Source organism: Ctenopharyngodon idella, chromosome 12 (genome assembly GCF_019924925.1).
Source record: "Ctenopharyngodon idella isolate HZGC_01 chromosome 12, HZGC01, whole genome shotgun sequence".
NCBI classification, from domain to species: domain Eukaryota; kingdom Metazoa; phylum Chordata; class Actinopteri; order Cypriniformes; family Xenocyprididae; genus Ctenopharyngodon; species Ctenopharyngodon idella.
The window spans coordinates 1,266,628-1,289,613 of record NC_067231.1 but is presented as its reverse complement, the minus strand read 5'-3'; the positions used below and the strand labels follow the sequence as shown (position 1 = coordinate 1,289,613).

General features: G+C 35.0%; 1 protein-coding gene across 1 annotated transcript; it reads right to left on the bottom strand.

The window, feature by feature from the left end:
- Window positions 1–89: 89 nt before the first annotated feature.
- Window positions 90–22,032, bottom strand: fam20a (FAM20A golgi associated secretory pathway pseudokinase). The gene is made up of 11 exons (XM_051914501.1): window positions 21,403–22,032; window positions 15,557–15,750; window positions 15,407–15,457; window positions 12,593–12,671; window positions 12,419–12,511; window positions 8,700–8,815; window positions 6,837–7,017; window positions 6,388–6,497; window positions 6,114–6,195; window positions 4,458–4,517; window positions 90–4,304 (listed from the first exon to the last, which is right to left on the bottom strand). The coding sequence occupies exons 1-11, from the start codon at window positions 21,747–21,749 to the stop codon at window positions 4,037–4,039; spliced, it is 1,581 nt and encodes a 526-aa protein (XP_051770461.1). The 5' UTR covers window positions 21,750–22,032; the 3' UTR covers window positions 90–4,036.
- Window positions 22,033–22,986: the final 954 nt, after the last annotated feature.

Below are 22,986 nucleotides of genomic sequence, written 5' to 3'. Positions count from 1 at the left end.
CAAAATATTTGTAAAGCTTCATGAAGTCAATCATAGCCATAAATCTAAACAAATTGTGTTCCAAATTTGAGGTTGATATCTCAAAAAAATGAGCTTTCAGTAAGATTTTATTTGGGCGCAGTACCAAACTTTCCCCATTAGATGCCAGCAAAACTCCACTAGTACACACAGTGGTTGGATTTGTGATTTGCAGTAGAGTTTTTCTTAAACATTACAAGCAGACACAATTTTTTAATTGCACACATATAAATCACACTCTGACATCCACACCAACACACCCACACAATTATAGCTGCATAATTTATCTAATTGGCTCTATAATATGCAGAAGCAGAAAACAGGAATAAAGCAAATATAGGCCAAACCTGAGAAAACGGCACCATCTGGTAAAAGAAAAATAGTAAAAATTTAACTTTTGAAGCCTTGCCAACAGAATAAAAGCCTGTTAACAAAGACTGCATCATTTTATAGTTAAATGGTCCTGGGATTAAAAATTGCAGTTTTAATGGTTTTCAATGAGGACATTTTTGTCCAAAAGGTCCTGAGAGGAACTATTTTGTGTTACTAGTGTAAAATAGATTATTAAAGGAAATGGGGGTGAAATAGTAAAATTCCGATAAAAATACACACCTGTGCCAAAATTTAACACAGGCAAAATAAAAATGTGACTATCCCCAGCACTGTTCATGATCTCATTGTGTGGCATATGAGTGCAGTCCAGTTATTATATTGAAAACAACTACAGTCATTTAGCATTTATAAAGAAAAATGGGTTATAATTATATATATATATATTTGGCAGTTTGATCAAAATAAGCTGTTTTTACTTCTGGTTCATTTGTGACAAAAAAAGGAAGGTCCTCTTGTACGTTGCATTGTGGGATATTATTACATGTAGTGTGCTTTTTTTCTGTACTACACCGTTCACCGTTTGGGGTCGGTAAGATTTAGATTGTTTTTTTTTTTCAAAAAGAAATTAATACGTTTATTCAGCAAGGATGCATTAAATTGATTTAAAGTGACATTTATGATGACATTTATAAAAATATATTTCAAATAAATCCTGTTCTTTTGAACTTTCTATTCATCAAAAAATCCTGGAAAAAAATGTTTTCTACAAAAATTGTAAGCAGCAAAAACTGTTCAACATTGATAATAATCATAAATGTTTGTTGAGCAGCAAATCATCATATTAGAATGATTTCTGAAGGATCATGTGACACTGAAGACTGGAGTAATGATGCTGAAAATTCAGCTTTGATCACAGGAATAAATTACACTTTACTATATATTCACATAGAAAACAGATATTTTGAATTGTAATAATATTTCACTGTTTTTACTGTATTTTGATCAAATAAACGCAGCTTTGGTGAGCACAAGAGACTTTCAAAAACATCTCATAAAAATGTTTCGCACATTTTGGTAAACAAAGTATATCAGATCTGATGTGTTCTGAAGAACATTTGAATGCTGGGATAATAAACACAGGAATAAACTGCAGGAATATGATTCCAAACATCCTGTGGCATTTGCTGAAATTATTATTATAGTCTCAAATGATAAAAAAGTCCCAGCAGCCACTGCTTCAAGTTATTATTTTCAGTTCCCGTCCAACAGATGGCACTGAATAATTGATGAAATTTAAATTAATTTTGTAATTCATGTACTAGATTAGACCTGCTCAAGTGGTAAAATCAGATTATTATTTTAAGCCCAAATAGATTTTATTTTTTATTATTGTACTGAAATGTGTAGAAAGATGATGTCAGTTTTTATATGTCAGGAAATCAGAAAGTATGCAAATGTTTTGGCATTTTATGTGAGAACGTGACAAACACTCATGAATAATTGACCAGGATCTGATTTAGTTTTTCAGATTCTGTTTATCCACCAGAAATGAACATTTTGAGCATTTGATTTGCAATGGGATTTTGTTTATTTCACAGACCCGGACACTGATGGTGACGTGTTTCAGCTAGCTTCAACTCTTCAGTACAGTACTGCAGTAGTGTGGTGAACCACAATCCTCACAAACTTCAAATGATTTGGTTCAGCCTGTGAAGTGTGAGCAGATGAGACAGCTGAGGATTACACATCGCTTATGATCCATCTGGAAAATGAGCCTTTAGCTCCTGTCGAGAAATCTCGTAACCCACCACAGTGTTTGTGCTGATGTGGCCTGTTTGTGCTCCATCATCAGCTCAGCCGCCACTAATGGCTGTTTGTGTAAAAATGGACAGAAAGGGAACGGATAATCAGAGGAAACGCTTCTCACTGTGCAGTTAAAGCACCACGTGAAAGGCGTGTTTGCTGATGTAAGGAGATCTGAAGATCTTCTCCAGCGAGCGCTGCGTCATCTGTCTGGACGGGTGTCTTAAAGCTGCCCGCAGCTTCTCCAGGTGTCTGCCTCGACTAAACCAGCTCAAGACAAACACTTACAGGTGCTGTTAGGGAACTTTTTACAGTAACGCCACACAGGCCTTTTTTAGCCAATCATAATTATGAGATTCAAAGTAATAAATATGAGATGAATAAGTCAGAATTATGAAATAAAAAGTTGAAAATCATAATCAACGTTCAAAATTGTGACATAAAAAGTCGTAATACTTTATAGAATTGACTTTTATCTCGTATTTCAACTTTTTACTTTGTTTATATCATAATTTTGACATCAATTTCTTATTTTAATTACTTTATCTCAAGATTGAATTAAAATGCATTTTTAACTTTTAATCTCAATTTTAACGTGTCGTAATTTAGACTTTTTATCTGACTTGTCTCATAATTTTGACTTTGATATAATTATGACTGTATCATAATTTTAACGTTTTGTCAATTTCGACTTATTATGGCTTTTTATGTCGTAATTTTGATTTTTATTTCACTTAAAGGTGTTGTAATTTTTTAGCCAATCAAAATTATGAGATAAAAGTTCATTAATATGAGATTAAAGTCATAATTCTGAGTTTAAAAATTGATATTATGAGATACTAAATCATAATCATGACAGTCAAAATATGACATGAAAAGTCATGACAAAAATTCTACTTTTTAGAATTGACAACTCATTTTTCAATTTGTATATGATCATTTTGACTCTCATAACTGACTTTTTAATTCACTTTTGACAATTATTTTATTTTATTTCAAATTTAAAAATGCAATTTTGGCTTTTTAATCTTGTAATTTTGTCTTTTTATCTCCTAATTATGACTTTTTATCTCATAATTTCGATTTATGTGATATTTTTGACCTTGACATTATGATTTTGTATCATAATTTTTTACTTTTTTGACTTTTTTACAGTTTTGATAATTATGGCTTTTTATGTCAATTCAGACATTTTATTTCACTTAAAGGTGTTGTTAGGGAACTTTTTTAGCCAATCAAAATGATAAAAATGTACTAATATAAGATTAAAAATACACAATTCTGAGATAAAAAAATGTATATTATTAGATACTAAGTCATAATTATGAGTCAAAATTATTTTATTTTTATTTTATGAGACAACTAATTTTTCGACTTGTATATGATCATTTTAACTCTCATAACTGACTTTTTAATTCTTTTTAAGACTCTATTTTAATTTTATCTCAAATTTAAAAATGCAATTTTGACTTTTAAATCTTGTCATTTCAACCTTTTACCTCATAATTATTTTATCTCATTTCGATTTATATGATAATTTTGACTTTGACATTGACTTTGTATCATAATTTTTAACTTTTGGTCAATTTCGACTCGTACAGTAATTATGGCTTTTTATGTCATAATTTTGACGTTTTTATTTGACTTAAAGGTGTTGTTAAGGAACTTTTTAAAGTAATACCACACAGACCTTTTTTAGCCAATCGGAAATGTGAATAATTTTCCTCCTGATGTCTCTAGATGTCCTGATGTTCTGATTTTGGACCGGAGGGGTATATTAATTCTGGAAGCTGGCATTTAACGTCTCTTTTGTTCATTTAAGAGCAATCAGTGACACGGCTTATTCCTGTTATCTCCTCAAACCCACGCTCTTCTCGTTCTGTCACCTCTTATTTCCTCCCTGGTGGCTTGTAGTTACTCCGGATGATTCCACAAAGTCCGTGATCACCACATGTGCTTCTCCCAGCTTCTTCACACACTTCTCCACTGTCCTGAGCACCTGGGCCAGCCGGCGGTCCAAGGCCTGCAGGTGCTCCTCAGTCAACACTGGCGTCAGAGGGTCTCGGGAGAGGGATTCCCTCATTACGTCACTCAGGCGGTACTCGGACTGTGCCAAAAGCTGCAGTCTGAACAGCGTCGAGCGCTTGATCCTGTAAGAGATGTCGGGGTTCGTGAACACAAAGATCTATCATTTTTGTACATTTTTTTTTACAAGCTTTTGTCTAATAAAACGGTTCATAAATGTGCTTCAGAATAATCAAAATAATTTTTTTTAATAATAATAATTTGAGAAAGATCCTTACATGCAACATTGGGTCAGTGGTGCGAGGATGGACATCTCATCATGGGAATACCGTCCAAATCTGCCGCATACAGGAAGAGGAAGAAGCCCAGATCAGGAAAAACCATCATGCTTTGGTAAATCATATTTAGGAGATCAATAAAATTATTCTATATAAAGTCCAAATTTGAGATACAATGATAAGTCATTATTACGACAATGACATAATTATGAGATTGAAAGCAAGAATGAGTCATGAGTCAATAAGGTTGAAATTATGAGATACTGATTCATCATGAGTCAAAATTATGAAATAAATGGTCATAATTATGACAAAAAAAATAACTTTTTATGTCTATTTGACTTGTCATAATTTTGACCTATGCCAATGTCGACTTTCTTCCTCAGTTATAACTTTTTATCTCATAACTATCAATTATTATTTAATCATTGTGACTTTGTCAAAATCAACTTTTATTTCATAATTTTAAGTTAACTTTTTGTCTAAATTAAGAATTTTTGTCATAATTTTAACTTGTGCCAATTTCGACTTTTATCTCATAATTTACATAATTTCAACTTTTATCTCATAATATTACACCATTTATCACATAATTTACATTATGATTTACCAAAGCATAAAATTTTTCTTCATGCTTTCACAAGAAACTGCATTGATAATTCAACAATAAAAAAAGGCCACAGAATGAGTTTTCTGCATTCAAAAATGTTAAAAATATAATATATGTGTCTAAAGACGCATTTAAAAAAGTTGAACAACTTTTCTTTTTAAATATTTATTTTTGCTGTTTTTGCCTTTATTATGATAGGACTACAGAAGAAGATTAGGGCCAAGTAATAAAAAAAATAAAACCATCTCGAGATTAAAGTCATTATAATGCGAGATTAAACTCGAGAAAAAAGTCGAAATAAAATGTTGAGAATAAACACGCATTCGATCAGTTAGTTCATTTCATACTGATCCTAGAGGACATGACAGAGTTGGATCACTTAGTCAAGCTATATTTTAGGCTTTCTTTCAATAACAAAGAAATCTTAACTAATTATAACTGAATAATAAGAAGCATACGAACTTTAAAGAGAATTTGCAAGCGGCTGGGTCTTTTTAGAAGAAAAAACAGTACAATTTGCGCGATGTACTCGCAAGACAACGAGACATTCTGAAATCTATTCCCGAAATATAATGATTTTATTCTCGACACTGTATTTTGACTTTTTTCTAGAAATTTAATGAGTTTTTTCTCGAAACAGAACGGCTTAATTCTTAAAATTTAATGAGTTTATTCTTGACACTGTATTTCGACTTTTTTCTATTTTAATCTCGCATTATAATGACTTTAATCTTAAGATGCTTATATTATTTTATTATTACTTGGCCCTAATCCTCTTCCGTATAGAACCGTATTAAGACAGGAAGCAAAATGTTGGAGAGAGAGAGGGGGGCGGGCGGCAACGGCATTATATGTCGGTGCTGCCCACGAGGCTATCGGAACCAACATTTTTTGAGTTGAGCACTGCATTTTTTTTTTTTTTTAGAACAAAGTGTAATGTAAAAAATGGTCAAATGTTTACAGAGAGAAACAATATGAAAAGCATTGCAGTTGAATGCAAAAATGCGTCGTTGTCTGTGAACGGCACAGTACAGAAGAGCACAAACCCTCTGGCGTTGTCCAAGTGAAGAAGGAAACCATCATCTCCAAACTTGGTGAAAATCTCATAGTGGTGCCTGTCCATGTTTCCTAAGAAATGAAGGAAAATCATTTCCCGTTTAAGGTCAGTATGCAACTCTGGCTTTAAAGATTTCCTTTTTGTCAGCGTGATGCTTACTTTGGAGCAAAATCATCAATCCAGTCATCAACACGCTACTTTCATGGTCATTAAATTTGTTTCATGTTTTGACAGTTGTCAAGTGTTGGAAAGTGTTTACATGCCTGTGAGAAAGTCAAAAACGGCCATGTCAATCATGTTGAGCAGTCTGTTCCCAGAGTTGTAGGGATAAAGTTTTTTGACCGTGTCACAATATAAGGGATTGACCTCCCACCTGAAAAAGAAAGAAAGAAAGAAAGAGAAGACGTTAATTGCTTCAAGCTGTTGGACTCATCTGAACATTTCTGAACTTTAGACCCTTTTGTAAGCATGACAAACATTTTTGTTTCTTAGCCATGGATCAAGAGCTGGATTTCTTGAATCCAAATAAGGATGTTCTGCATTACATAAAACAACAATTGTTGATCCGACTGTTTTATTTTCTTTATAAGTCAAGTTCAAACCCTTTTGTTTACTTAAATGCATTCCTGCACGATTCATCAGTTCAAGTTATTCCAAAGAGAAAAGAAATGTTCTGAAGAGAGATGTAGTGTGTGTGAACGTCTGAGCGTACTCCTCTCTCCCGGTGAAACTGTAGGAGCGTATCCAGGGGTTTGGGATGGAGATGCGTGGGGCGATGCTCAGGCCGGGCAGATATGCAGACATGGAGCCCTCCAGCAGATCAGGGTGACCGCACACTGCGTACTCCGACTTGCACACGTATAAACACTTGGCGAAGAAACACGTGTTGTTGGCTGGTCAAGGAAAAAGAAACAATTTGAAAGCAACTCACAATCTGATAGAAAACAGTCTCTTCTGCTCACCAAAGCTGCTTTTATTTGATCAAAAATACAGTAAAAAATTTGAAATATTTTTTTCTATTTTTCTCTGTGAATATATAGTAAAGTGTAATTTATTCCTGTGATCAAAGCTGAATTTTCAGCATCATTACTCCAGTCTTCAGTGTCACATGATCCTTCAGAAATCATTCTGATATGATGATTTGCTGCCCTTACAAAAAATAAGTTTATTCAAGTGTGCTATTAGTATACTTCTTTTAAACTAAAAATAAGAAAGTATACTTTGAGTCTACTTTTTATATACTTCTCAAAAATATACTTTATGTACTTCTGAGAAATGTACTTAAAATTGCACTTAAGTATACTTGACTTATACTGACAGAGTATATTTGGCCTATACTTGGACTCAGTCTTTTGATCGAGATATACTTAAAAGTATGTTTATAAAAGTATAGTATAAAAGTACATCGTTTGAAAATATTGATTAATAAAGAAAACGGATATATTCCTAATTCTGATTATCTGAATTTGTGTGTAGGCTAGTCCACTGGTAGTGTTCATAGGAATTTACTTCAAATCTACTTCACTCTTTCCTCGCCCTTGACTGTATTTTCAGGCTATATGGTAGGGGGCGCTGTTACACATCTTCTGAAAGAGTTCAGAATCTCCTGATCAAAACACAGGCGAAGAAGAAGCAGAAACAAGTGATAGAAGTTTACTCACGCAAATGTAAAATAAAGCGATCCTCAAACATTAAACAGCATATCAATCAAAACTGCCAAACGTTACTGAATGAGGACTATGAAGCTTTGGGGTGTTTATGGACTCGATCTACTCCACCTGTGTTTGATCATCGCTCTGAATCCCATCCGGACACAGTCTTTGACAAAAATGTAATTTTCTCAGCTTTTTGTTTAAAATGTTTCCTTTTTTAAATGAAACCTACCCACATTTAAGTGTTGATAAAAAAGGATTCATAAAGCGAGAATACATTTTTTTTTAAATGTTAAGAGTTAAAGTACAGTGAAAGGTATTTCAAGTATTAAAAAAAAACCTAAATAGGAACATAGTAGTATACTTAAAGTGCAAAAATAATATATAAAAAGTAAACTATAAGTGTGATGTCATGTTCACTTAAAGAAAACTATACTTGCACTAAACTAGTAGTTTACTGAGAATATATTTCAAAGTGTACTTTCATATACTAAAAATGTACTACTAGTATTAAAATAGTAAACTACTAGTATATTCGTAGTACAGATGCAATACAGATGAGAAACGTAGCTGTGAACTAGTTGTGTACTACTGTTACACTTATAGTACACTTAAACGTATACTTCAATTGGGCCAATTTAGTCCCAAGCGGTATTAAAATAGTACACTTACAAGTTTAATACTAGTAAATTGAAACTAGTATACTTACTACGTAAAGTATACTTAAAAAATACACTTGAACATATACTTGATAAAATGAACTTGAAGTATACTTCTTTTTTGCAAGGGTGCTCAAGAAACATTTCAGATTATAGATTTTTTTTGTAACAATGTCACTTTTGATCAGTTGAATGCATTCTTTCTTTTTTGTATATAATATGCCGTTTTATTAAAAATGTTTTAGTTTGACTAGTAATGCCAACCTGGAGAGATGAAGAAAACACTGCGCAGTTCCTCATTGTGGGTTATGTACAAGATTTCTCCCGTCACATTGACGAATCGCCCCGCCACCGGTGGAACCCTCCGGAAGTCCAGCACTCTGCACACAATTCAGTCACACTCAAGGCTTTTCATCTCAGACAGTGTTCATATCAACCTGATCCTTGACAAACGAAGACTCTTTAAATCTCATTCTGAGTGAGGTCAATTAAAGTAAATCTCTAAGGGAATTTCTATCTTAATTTGGAGCCAATCATAAAGGGATCAAATATGCACTCTAAAAACTGCTGGGTTAAAAACAACCCAAGTTGGGATGAAAATGGACAAACCCAGCGATTGGGTTGTTTTAAGCAGTTGGGTTAAATGTTTGCCTAACCTGCTGGGTAGTTTTGTCTCCTCTAGTAATTATGTGTCTGATTTTTAATTTCCAACATATTTTGGGTTCATTTTCAGCAAGCAATACAGTAATTTTTAAACAATAGTTGAGTTAAATAAAACTACCCAGCAGGTTGGTCAAACATTTAACCCAACTGCTGGGTTTGTCCATTTTCAATCCAACATTTTTAGAGTGTATGATCGAAATGCCATTCGCTTTCCTTCATTATGTTTTTGACTAGTCATTTTTCTTCAGCTGAAGAGGTTTACTCAGAGATTACTCCATGTTTGAGCTCCGTGTTTAATTAAGCTCAGATGAGGAATAACCTGCAGGAAAACACCCTTTTCTCGAGCGTCTTTGCTCACAGTTCACCACTAATGACAGGGTGGAACTCTTTGGGAATTTTTCCTTGCCACTGTCGACTGGGGGGGGTTTGTTCTTTGTAAAGCTGCTTTGGAAACGATACGTATTGTGAAAAACGCTGTACGGATAAACTGAATTAAACCTTGAAACAGTGAGAAAATGGATTCAACAGCATCTTTTACAGCAGCTAACAATACAACAACAATATTAAGGTGAAGTGTGTAATATCTGCGCCACCAAATGATAGTCAAGTCACCTTTATTTATATAGTGCTTTTTACAATGTAGATTGTGTCAAAGCAGCTTTACATTGATAACTGGTACATTGTTTGGCTGCACAGCAGCTCCTAAAAGAATAGTGTCAATGCAGGCAGATCGAAGCACTGTTGAATATCAAATGTCAAGTCAAATGTCAAGTGTCAAGTGTCCCCAACTAAGCAAGCCAAAGGCGACAGCGGCAAGGAACCCAAACTCCATCAGGTGACATCAGGTGGCAGACAAGTGGCAAATAGGTGTTTAAATGGAGAAAAAAACCTTGGGAGAAACCAGGCTTAGTCGGGGGGCCAGTTCTCCTCTGGCCAACAGTGCTTTGTTACGATTCAGGTAGCTATCATAAGTCCGACAGGTTCGCAACATTCAAAGTATTTATTCAGTTCCATCTAATTGAGGATCGTATTCATCACGGCTGTTGAGGAACTGTGTCGTGGCTGTCGTGTCGATGAGGCCCTCACAGTGGATGATCTAGTTGACTCAATCTCTGCTGATACTTCAGGGCTGCGTTGTGGTCGTGTCAAGGCGCAGGTCCTTGGTCTCACCTAGATACGGCCTGGATCCGGTTGACTACGGTGATAATGAGTTTGTTTTCAAACAGGCTTCCAGAACACTCCCCCATCTGCCATTGGACGGTCAAACAGATAGCCCCGCCCCAAACTCACGCCACAGAGCACAACAGTGCCCACCCACTTTTTCAGCAGCCTAGGTTCCCTCTGATTTGAACGCTCTCTTTTAAGGGGCGTGTCTGCTCTGAGACTTCAGTGTAAACGCCCACTGCTGTGATTGGCTGACATCTTTCCATATGAAATAGTTAAGTATTACTCTCTCAAAAACTTTTAGCATGTTTTTACTATTACAGCTCTCGAGGTTAACTAATCGTGAAAAGTGTTGATTACAGCATTACATTTAGATCTATGGCATTATATTTAGATCGTGGCATGAAAGGTTGCAGTGATGAAGATTGTAGTCGATCACAGACATGTTGTTGAGCTCATGAAAGCAGTGATCTCATCATTGTAACTCAATTTCTGCACACTAACGAATGCTTTCATCATAACTAACAGTGCAAAAGCATTGTAACTAAGAGATTTGTTGAATAAAACAGGAGTTTTGGCGCGAGTCCAGAACTCAGTCACAGATAAACTCACGCTGTTTGATTGACAGCTCTAGTGATTGTAAAGGGAGCGTTCTTTGATCGCTTTCTATATATAATTTAATCACCATTTAAATAACAGATTATTTTCATCCTACTAAGAGAAACAACATGAAGTTGAGCGTTTAGTCACTGGTTTGATTTACTGACACATAGACAAAGATCATGTGATTGTACATGAATCATTAATATCAGATCAGGCATTAGAATGAACACAGTTACTGACATGTTGTTGCATTACTGTCGAGTCCATGTCGTAAAAGTCTGTTTGTAAAGCCTGCTCCAAAATGCGACTGATTTACCAAAGAATCCACAGTGAAATGTACCGAATACAAATAAATAAAGCTCAACTGAGACATTCACATTGATGAAAATAAATAACCATATTCTAGCATTAGGATCTTTGAAAGGTAATGTTATTTTAGTCCTGTATCGCTCTTCTCTCCTCCTCATCTCACTAACACACCAGTGGGCGGGGCTAACGTTGCAATGATGAAGTAAGCGTTGATTTCTTCTGCGGAGGTGGAGTTTCACCTAGATAGGCACATTCCAGGACGAGTCGTTCAATGGTTCTGGTGTCAATAAAAGCTTTTATTGGACTAACAAGGAAGTTTTCAGTTCTGAAACTTACAGGATATTCTTATAGTACGATGACCTCTTATATATCAAAAGCTCAAGGAAAAGTTGATTTCTCAATTCATGACCCCTTTAATGAGCGAAAGAAACTAGAATCCCATGAAGTATTGCGAATGACAATCAAATTAAAATGACAGATAAATATAAAACTATTGATTTAAAGATGTTGATTGTGTAAACTGAAACAACATATTTTATGTTTACTGCAAGAGCATAGGGGGACTCAATTACACAGGGCGGAGCTAAAGAGTTCTTTTGGCGCGATTTGCTTGTTTTGATTCTGTGATTGGTGGAGATTTCTCTGCAGAATCATGGGTAATAGTTGTTCACCAGCAATTCAGCTGTTAAATATGATTATTTAAAAAAAAAGCTGAAATAATGCAGACTGCAGACATTTACCATCAATTAACAACGTTGTAGCTCACATTAAGTCTGTCTTTAATGGTTTACAAGTTATCGTTAAGTATAAATTTTTCGCTATTGAGGAAATGAATGGAGTTTTGCTATTTAAACAGAAAAAAAATGAGAACGCGCATGTTTAAAATTTCCAATTTACAAATATATTTGTTTACATTTATCGATTGAAAGCCCAAAAATACACAAATGAGTCTTTGTGTCTGTAGTTAAATCTATAAGATGTAATCATATGTGAGGTTTACTGTGTTTAGTGAATGTCTTTGAAGTCTGTTGCAGTCTGCTCTAGTGTTTCATCATCATATCCATAATATGCTGAGGTGAGACTAATCGAGCTGAACCTCATTGTCTCAACAGGCCTAAACAATGATGTATAGTATCCCACTGAGGTGGTGCCTGAGGGATTTCATCTGTGTTTACTCGTATCAGATCCTTCACAGTATAACTCATTCCTGACGGTCTCTCTGACTCTAATAATCATCGCCTCACCTGTCGAGGTGGAAAGCTGCAATCTCAGCATTGTGTCTCTGAAAGTCGACAAAATAGAAGAAGTTCTCGGGCGTCTCTTCGTGCCGCTCCTGTCTGAAATCAAGAAGGACCATTTCTATCAGTTACACCACCTTTAAAGCAAGTAATCTGGAAATCTGAATAACAAAGCGTTACCTCATTGGTTTAAACATAGCTTTGCCAAAGTCTTGGAGTTTCAGGGCCAGTTTCAGGTGAAGACCGCTTGGTTTGACCACTGATTGGACAGTCAGAAAGAAAGAAAACAGTCAGTTTTTCCCTCTTAATATGAATGTAGAGGTATCTCAAACATATCTGTAATACGGAAATTTAAGTGCTGTCAAAAACGCTAATTTTGACAGCTCTAATAATTAAAATAGTATTTATAAGTATTATTATAATATGTGTGGACTGGATGGGATGACCAAAAAACATAAATTTACACCTTTATTTAAAAGGTGAATCATTGTAGTAATGATAATGCTAGTATGATTTCATGTTTTAATGTGCTGTTGGGTTGTGGAGGTACATAAGATGAAAAAAGTGTCATGAAATTGTTGCAGCACCTGACTGTGAGAGAAAATTACTCTTTTTTTGGACTGTGAGATCTTATTTTTTTTGTTCCCCAGAGTCGAACTTTCAACTGTGATAGTTTAATTATAGAGGGATCTTTACATAAGCAGGGCTTGTGGTGTTGACTACTCACTCCAGTGTTCCTTTTGCTTTGTCTGAGGTTGTGGGAAGCCGTGGCAGGCTGCCGGCAACCCTAAACCGCACCGTTCCAACTTCTTTTAGCTCTTTTCCAGCTCAATCATATCAATAGTTTACAAACTCACCCATGCTCCAAAATAACACACACGTAATGAGCGAAACAGAAAAACAAGCCAAAAGTTCAAGCCAAACAGTTGTACTGTATTGGATATTCATTTGGGCCAAAAAGTGACAAAAGAGGAAAACGTCAAGAGAATAGCATTTGGTTGATGTGTTTGAGCTCAGGGACAGTGTGGGTTTTAGTGTGGTTTTAAAGTCACCATTAAATCAAAATTGATTTTGAATCTTGAATAACTTCCCCTCCCTCTTGCAGCATCTCTTCTGTCACTCAACCTGTCACTCACATGAAATCCACCAATAGCAAACCACAACTATCCAAACAATTGGATAAGCCCCGCCCTACATTTGTTCTCCTCTACCTTAAAGGATTAGTTCACTTCAGAATTCAAATGTCCTGATAATTTACTCACCCCCATGTCATCCAAGATGTTTATGTCTTTCTTTCTTCAGTCGAAAAGAAATGAAGGTTTTTGAGGAAAACATTCCAGGATTTTTCTCCATATAGTGGACTTCACTGGGGTTCAACGGGTTGAAGGTCCAAATGTCAGTTTCAGTGCAGCTTCAAAGAGCTCTACATGATCCCAGACGAGGAATAAGGGTCTTATCTAGAGAAACCATCGGCCACTTTCTAAAAAAATTAAACATTATATACTTTTAACCACAAATGCTCGTCTTGCACTGCTCTGTGATGCTCCACGCATTACATAATCATGTTGGAAAGATCACGCGTGACGCAGGTGGAAGTACCGATCCAGTGTTTACAAAGCGAACGTGCAAAGACTAAGTGAAAAAAAAAGGTAAAACAACGATGTTGGACGATTTTGAAGTTGGAGGAGAAAATGAGATGGAGTTTTTTCGCTGTACTTCCACCTACATCACACGTGACCTTTCCAACGTGATTACGTAATGTGTGGTGCATCACAGAGCAGTGCAAGACGAGCATTTGTGGTTAAAAAGTATATACATTTTATTTTTGTATAGAAAATGTCCGATGGTTTCTCTAGATAAGACCCTTATTCCTCGTCTGGGATCGTGTAGAGCTCTTTGAAGCTGCACTGAAACTGACATTTGGACCTTCAACCCGTTGAACCCCAGTGAAGTCCACTATATGGAGAAAAATCCTGGAATGTTTTCCTCAAAAACCTTAATTTCTTTTCCATTGAAGAAAGAAAGACATAAACATCTTGGATGACATGGGGGTGAGTAAATTATCAGGAAATTTTAATTCTGAAGTGAACTAATCCTTTAAATCTGTGGCCATTCACTATAAAACATTGCCTAAATTAAGGTTAAATAAATGTTAGAGGCCTTCTACTCTACACCACCAACTTACACATAATTTTTTATAATTTTCACACATAATATATATATATATATATATATATATATATATATATATTGGTTTTACTCATTAGGGTCAAGGCTACAGAATTTAAATGACAAGGATTAACTGTAAGCTACATTAATGTATTGGGTGAAAATTATATTTTAAACAAATACATTGTTATTTTAGAATACAGTAAAAATATATTTTCACAATATTACAGTGACAGGTTATATTTTATTTAACAAGATTATACATTTATATATTTATATTGTTTTCCATTATATTTAATGCTTTTAAAGTTACACTATTGTTATTGTTACACTAAAGTTGATAAAATGTTTTAATGTTTTTTTAAAAAGAAGTCTCTTCTGCTCACCAAGGCTGCTTTAATTTGATCAAAAATACAGTAAAAATTGTGAAATATTATTGTAATTTAAAAAAGCTGTTTTCTATGTGAATATATAGTAATGTGTAATTTATTTCTGTGATCAAAGTTGAATTTTCAGCATCATTACTCCAGTCTTCAGTGTCACATGATCCTTCAGAAATCATTCTGATATGATGATTTGCTGAAATTTGATTGAAAAATCTTTTGTTACATTATAAATGTCTTTACTGTCACTTTTGATCAATTTAATGTCCTTTCTGAATAAAAGAATTATTTATTTTAAAAAAAATCTTACTAGACTTTTGAACAGTAGTGTTTTTCATAAGTAAAAGATATCACCTTATAATTTACATCTTATTTAGTAAAAAAAGTGTCTTCTAAATTTCAGCTAAAAATTTTATAATAGTGTTAAAAAAAATACATTTACCTTGGGAGCAGTCGCACGCGCCCTTCAGAGCTTTCTCATCCTGAGTGAAATCTGTCAGACACAGTGAAATGCTGCACATCAGCTTCTCAGGAAGTACTACATTAGCATATTCAGATTCACATGCTGTAGCTCTATTGGAGAAAACATCACCTGCACTGATGACAGTGGCCGTCTGCATGTCCCGCAGGAGTCTGTCGACGCTGCTGTCATCTCTTGAATACAGCGCATATCGATTGATCCCGAGATGGAATTGCAGCCAACTGGCCTCCGGGTCAAAGGTCACCGGATGATCAGGAATGGTGATGTTTGAAGCTGCAGCCGCCTCGATGTAGAACTTTTTCATTCTGTAGAAGAGAATGAGAGATAATGACAACTTTCTTTAAGCTATATAATATTCAGATTCTGAAATCAGTCACTTTCCTGTACAAAAACCTGGAATGAAATGAGTAGGAATGACACATGTGGTGAGATCTCTTTAAGTCATCAACGCTCTTAAAATAATGATTCCCTTAGCGTACACAAGTCTGCACATGTAGATGTAGAAACAGCACAATCCTATTCCACAGCCTCAGCAATCTGCCAACAGCATTTTTGGCTCCCACAGAATGAGACTTTTTATTATTTCTTTAGAACTGAACTATATATAGTATATCACACACACACACAGTAGTGGCCAAAAGTCATGTCTGGAGGGGAAATTTTTATTGACCCTAAACAAGTTTGATTAAAACATCAAAATATGAAGAAAATATTTCATAATAATTTCATTTAAATATTTTAAATATATGAGGGAAGAACAAAGAACTAAACTTGGTTAAGGTGTTTATCTGACAAAATACTAGAGGATAATATCAGGGCTGGGTATCGACACAAATTTCACGATCCACAAGCTTGTGAATCGATTCCGATTCAATTAGATATTGATTATTTTGGATATATATCTGGTACAGTAGATGGCAAATTTTCTCAAGGAAAAAAAATCTCTCAACTAATGCTGTAAACGAGTCAGTTGGTACTAGATTACTATAATACTGAAGGTTAAAATGAACTGATTTGTATACAAGCACTTAAATTACACACAAGGAAGTTTTTATAATAATAATGTTATAATACTAACTTTACAATTACAAAATTATACTGTATTTCCACTCCAATTCGATTTTGATATATAAACATTTAAATGCTGGCTGTACTGCCATAAAAACTTGACGGATTTATTCAAACATGCATTAAATATTGAAGAACAATAAAAATTATAATGAATATGTAATATGGTGCATATATTTAGCAAAATGCTCCTCTAGAGTTCATTTTTCTAGGTGACTAATGAGTTTGAATAGGCCTATGTTTTTTTTAGGTAAATGTGACGTTACGTGACATTGTTTACAAGCTGATTTAACGTCTTTCCGCGGTTGAAACACTGATTGAGCGATTACACGAGACACGATACGGATTTCGCTAAGTTGTACTGTATCTTTTAACGTACCTTCAGATGTTCATGCATGTTTATTTCGTGCTATAACTGGTTTTAAAGCAGAGGAGAAGATCAGTTCACTCACGCCAAAGACTTTATATATAGAAAGACGGTTCACTCCTATTAGTTATGAATGAGAGAAACTGCAACGCGCAATATGGCGGAATAAGTCCCGCCTTTTAAATGAGAGCCAATCGGCAATTGGTAAAGTCATCGCGTCACTGCAGCTGCCGTTAGAAGCTCCAGTTTCTATACAAACAGTCAGACGTGCACTTCTTATTGAGACGCGCACTTAGGACTGCGCATTAGCTTGATCCAGCCTGAAAAATGCAGTTTTTTGTCATGATTCGAGTGTTTAGAAACAAAATTTATGAGACAGTTGTTGTCAGATTTCATTTGTGATTTCAAATATGAAATTTAATCGAAAGCTTGGCAAACAGCTTTGGAGAATTTGATGTTTCCCTATTTAAACAGATAGGAGCTGCACTTGCATCCCTGAGAGGTGTTTCAAAGATGGCCGCCGAGTGAAATGACTTGTCTTAAAGGGACTTTGTGTGTGCTTCACGCTGCCGCTTCTCTTGAACTGAGGTGATACAACGGTCTGTCACGCCACATTAAACAGTGCCAAAATGGTTTGTTTTTTGAATTTTGTAATAAAATGGACAGGATTTGATATCTGAGACTTTATTTCATATCAAATGTAACAAAACACAAAGCTTATTACGATTTATTGGATGGAAGGTGCACTACAATGTTCTGTTCATTCATCAACTGAAAACAATCTATCGATTCTTGGGATTGAAGAATCGATATCGGTTTGTAAAAATGAGAAATCGGTACTTTTTTTACCCAGCCCTAGTCTGTAATATAGTATTTTTTCTATTTTTGTAACCATTAACTCTTTCCCCGCAATTGGCGGAATTTTCCGTCATTTATGACACAGCGCTTCCCTATGGAAGCTTGTTTCCGCAACTGAATAAAAAATGAAAAAGTAATTGTGACTTTTTATCTCACAATTTGGACTTTTTTTTCTCACAATTGTGACACAATTTTCTCACAATTAACTCGCAATTGTGACTTTATATCTCACAATTCTGAAAAAAGTCAGAATTGCGAGATTTAAACTCGCAATTGTGAGAAAAAAAGTCACAATGATCTTTTACATTTTACATTCCATGTCGAAAACAAGCTTTCATACTTTACCACCATTGACAGATGCTGAATTCGGAACCGCATACTAGCGCACTACTTGGTAGGGGGTGCTGTTATGCATCTTCTGAAAGAGTACTGAATCTCCTGATCAAAACACAGGCAAAGAAAAAGCATAAACAAGTGATAGATTCTTGGGATATAAGAATTGATATCGCTTTGTAAAAATGAGAATCTATTAAAATCAAGAAGTCGATATTTTTTTACCCAGCCCTAGTCTGTAATATAGTATTTTTTCTATTTTTGTAACCTTTAACTCTTTTACATTGACAGAATTTACTATAGACACTAACACTAATCCCTGTGGATCTTGTTTCCGCAACTGAATAAAAAATAAAAAAGGTAATTGTGACTTTTTAGCTCACAATTCAGACTGTTTTTCTCAGAATTGCGAGATATATAAAGTCGCAATTGCGAGTTATAAAGTCAGAATTGTGAGAACTCGCAATTCTGAGAAATAAAGTCAGTCTTTTTTCCTCAGAATTGGACTTTATAACTCGCAACTGCAAATTTATCAAACAATTCTGACATTATTTATTTGCGAGATGTAAACTCGCAAATTAGAGACAAAAAAATCTCAATTATCTTTTAATTTTTTATTATTCCGTGGTGAAGACGAGCTTCCATACTTTCCCGTCATTGACAGATACTGAACCACATACTAGCGCACTACTCTTACTACTTTTACCATATCTTTCTATGCCAGAAATAGTATGCGGTTCTGAATTTTGGCAATCCATGTATTCACAGTTTTACGGTAGGGGGCGCTATTACGCATCTTCTGAAAGAGTACTGAATCTCCTGATCAAAACACAGGCGAAGAAAAAGCAGAAACAAGCGATAGAAGCATAACTTATGGGGGTGCAGATGGATGCGATCTACTCCATCTGTGTTTTGATCATCGCTCTGAATATAGTCTTTGAGAAAAATGTGATTTTCTCAGATTTTTGTTCAAAATGTTGCTTTTTTTATGAAAGTTACCTACATTCAAGTGATAAAAAAAGAATGCATAAAGCTAGAATAAAACTTTTTTTGTTTGTTTTGTTTTTGTTTAAAAGCAGAGGCTCTGTGCTTTCTTTTGATATATTCATACAACAAAATGTGCCATAAAAGTTTTGTGAAAATGATCAAAATTGCTGGTGCTGTCTCACAAGTTTAAAAAAAATGCTGGTGGGGAAAGAGTTAACATTTAACCTTTTTTATCCACTTTTCATTCAATGTATAGCCAGCAGTACATTTGATCAAATTCCTGAATCATGGAGTCGAGTCCCTGGCAGATACAACATGATCACGTTACAGATTATTGATCCTATTCGGAGCAAATATTTGCCGCTGGTCCTCATAAGATTGTCACCATGACCTCTACAAGCATCAGCCTGAGTCAACATCATGAAGAAAAGAGACATTAGTTGAAAGGCAAATATAAACTAAAGAAATGTTTGCTGTGGCAGGGATCCAGCCGGAGTGCTCACAGCCGGACACACGCTCACATTATCCCTCATCAATGCGTTTACGCTTATAAATATAGCAAAAGAAAACTTTTAAGGTGTTTTTACCTCACAAGAGTTCAGCAATCAGAGATGTATGTTGACCACAACTTCTAAAACAACAAAATCGTGACTAATGTGGCCTGATTTAAGTGGGTGTTTTCTGGCAAACCTCTGATTATGTGGGAGACACTTGTGTTGCGCAGCGGCCTGGTGCCCTTTAAACTCTGTGCCGAACGGCATCACGGCCGGTGCAATTAAAAGAGTGATTTGTCTACACCACTGCCCTTAAAATCCAGCTTATGACCTAAAAACAAGCCCTTATTAAACTCAACTGAAAATACCATTTCCATGGGGCAGCAAGAGGGAGTAAGAGCTCTTATTTTGAGCTCTTTCAATTCTGCAGAAAGGCCCTACGAAGGGACTATAGCGGCCATGTTCAAGATATACAAATACTGAATGAAAAACTTTAGATTTTTCCATTGCTATTTTTTATATTATATAACACCAAGGCATAATATAATACTATTATATTAATTTCTATAATATTTACATATTGAAATAAATAAATATTATAATTTTGCTTTATTTTTTTTAATTAAACAAAGGCATAATAATATTATATGAATTAATATAGCAATAATTAATGTTTATTTAAATAAATAAAAAATATAATTTTGCTTTATTTTTTTAATTAAACAAAGGCATAATACTATTGCATTAATTAATATAACAATAATGAATGTTTATTTAAATAAAATAAATTGGCTATTTTAAATTAGTCATAATAATACTATTATATTAATTAATATAACAATAATTAATAGTCATTTAAATAGATAATTCTTATTTATTTTTATTTTTTAATTAAACACAAAGGCATAATAATACTATTATATTAATTAATATAGCAATAATTAATGTTTATTAAAATAAATATTATAATTGAGCTTTTTTAATTAGTCATAATAATACTATTATATTAATATAACAATAATTAAGTCATTTAAATAAATTAAAATTTTGCTTTATTTTTTAGTTTTATTTTAGTACATCACGTTAATTATATATATACATAAATATTATAATTTTGCTTTTTAAAATTAGTTTTAATTTAAATTCATTTTAAAATTAAAATCATAATACTATTATATTAATTAATATAACAATAATTAATGTTTATTTAAATATTTTAATTTTACTTTTTTTAAATTAAAGATACATCATATACCAATAATAGTCATTTAAATAAATAAATATATTTTTGCTTTATTTTTTTATTTTTATTTTAGTACATCAGGTTAAACTACATGAAAATGAGAAATGTTTCCAAAGCAACTAGCTAAAATAAGTCTACTTTTTAATATTTTTTATTTCAGTTAACGTTTATTTTATTTCAAGTTTTAACTAGAACTGACACTATCAGTGTTTTTCTGTTAGTTTAATCTTGTTGTTTACTTTCTTTCTTTCTCTCTCTCAAATCATTAGAATCCCAATATTTCAGGCAGGCTTGAACTTTGCTCTCAGGACAACAGTGTTTTTATCAATGTCAGTCAGGTTAAAGTTGTTTTATATGTTGTGTTTTTAAGTGTTTTGTACTCTTTATGAATATTTCATTCAATAAAGCTCAATAAACTCATCAATAAACAACAGGTTGCCACTGTGACGACTTATCCCACATAGTAAATGTGTGTTAAATACTGGTGCAAATGTTCAACACTTTTTTGTAGCCAAAACTTTAAAGAATGTGTCTACAGAAGCTGACTTTATGACTGTAAGTGTGTGTTCCTGCTAATAAACACACCACATTATTTAACATGAAGTACCTCTCCCAGCGGCTCACTTTCCTCTTGTAGTAATTCATGAGCTCCTCTCGCTGCAGCAGCAGTTCGTCCGGCCCCAGTTCTGGAAGACGGATGTTGTAGAGCGGGTGTCCGAAGAGCCGCTCCAGCTTGGAGCTTCGCTTGGTGGAAGCTGTTGTGAAATTCTGGCTCATCGTCCACGTTAGGGTTGTAGCACCTCTGGTGTCCAGACTGCCATTGGTGACACTGCACTCACAGCTTTCTCCGGGCAGATGATACCAGCTTTTGAGTCTGGGAAGCAGGACAAAATGAATGTCAGCCGCCAAGAGGGTGACCAAAGTGACGGCCACCAGCAGCCTGTCCCTCCTCATGTCCCTTCCAGACCCAGTCGGACTCCAGCTGGGTTGAGGTGTTCTCCTGGCTGGCTAAGTTGGGGCAAATAATCTCCACGTCTTCATGGACAGATCTGACACCTTCTGGCTGTTATGTTCCCCGCTTATTCCATTCTAGAGAGCGGCATGTTGCTCCTCGCAGTCGCTCGCACATCTGACCCAGACAGCGCAGGGAAGTCAAGTTGCTTCTCTCTCTCTCTCTCTCTCTCTCTCTCTCTGGAGCGTGGAAGCAGTGTGCTTTCCTTGCCTTTGGGCAACATTCCAGCTGCACCTTCCCACTTCCCATGTAGACACAGCCTCCGATCAAAAAACACACATGCAGATGCGCACACACTGGAGAGACCGAGAGAGAGAGGCAGGGAACGAGTCGGAAAGCAGGTCTGAGTGCCAGCGCACATAAACCCAGTGTGTTTTCAGCCGAGAAATAAAAAGGCCTGGGTTTTTCTCCGCCTCGAGCGTTAGCTGGTGAAATTTGAACATTTCATTGAAACAACAAACTGCTGTGTGAGGTTGGATGGGAAGCTCTGCGAACATCTGCCGTTTGTTTGGGTTGCATGTGTGCACGTTTGAGGATCAGCTGTAAAAATGGAATTACGAGGTTCTGTGTGACTTAAAACATTTTCGTCTTTGGGATGAGAAGAAAACAACATTTGAAAACAACGGATGCAGAATGAACAACCTCAACCAAGTCTAAAAATAGATTTTGAATGGTTGAGGCGTTTTTATTCTGTATCAGTTCGGTTGTTTTCTGAGGTTTTTGCCTCTCAAAAAATATATATATTTAGGCCTAAATTTAAATTTAAGTATTTGAATTGCATACAGAATTTCCATCTATTTGAATTAAACAGTTTTAACATAAACTAAAAAACTGTGTTGAAAACCATACAATATAAAAAATGCGATTGGGTTGTTTTAACCCAGCAACTGAGTTGATTTAACCCTGCGATTGGGTTGTTTTAACCCTGCGACTGGGTTGATTTAACCCTGCGACTGGGTTGTTTTAACCCTGCGACTGGGTTGATTTAACCCAGCGATTGGGTTGTGTTAACCCTGCGACTGGGTTGTGTTAACCCTGCGACTGGGTTGTTTTAACCCTGCGTTTGGGTTGTTTTAACCCTGCCATTGGGTTGTTTTAACCCAGCGATTGGGTTGTTTTAACCCTGCGACTGGGTTGATTTAACCCAGCGATTGGGTTGTTTTAACCCTGCGATTGGGT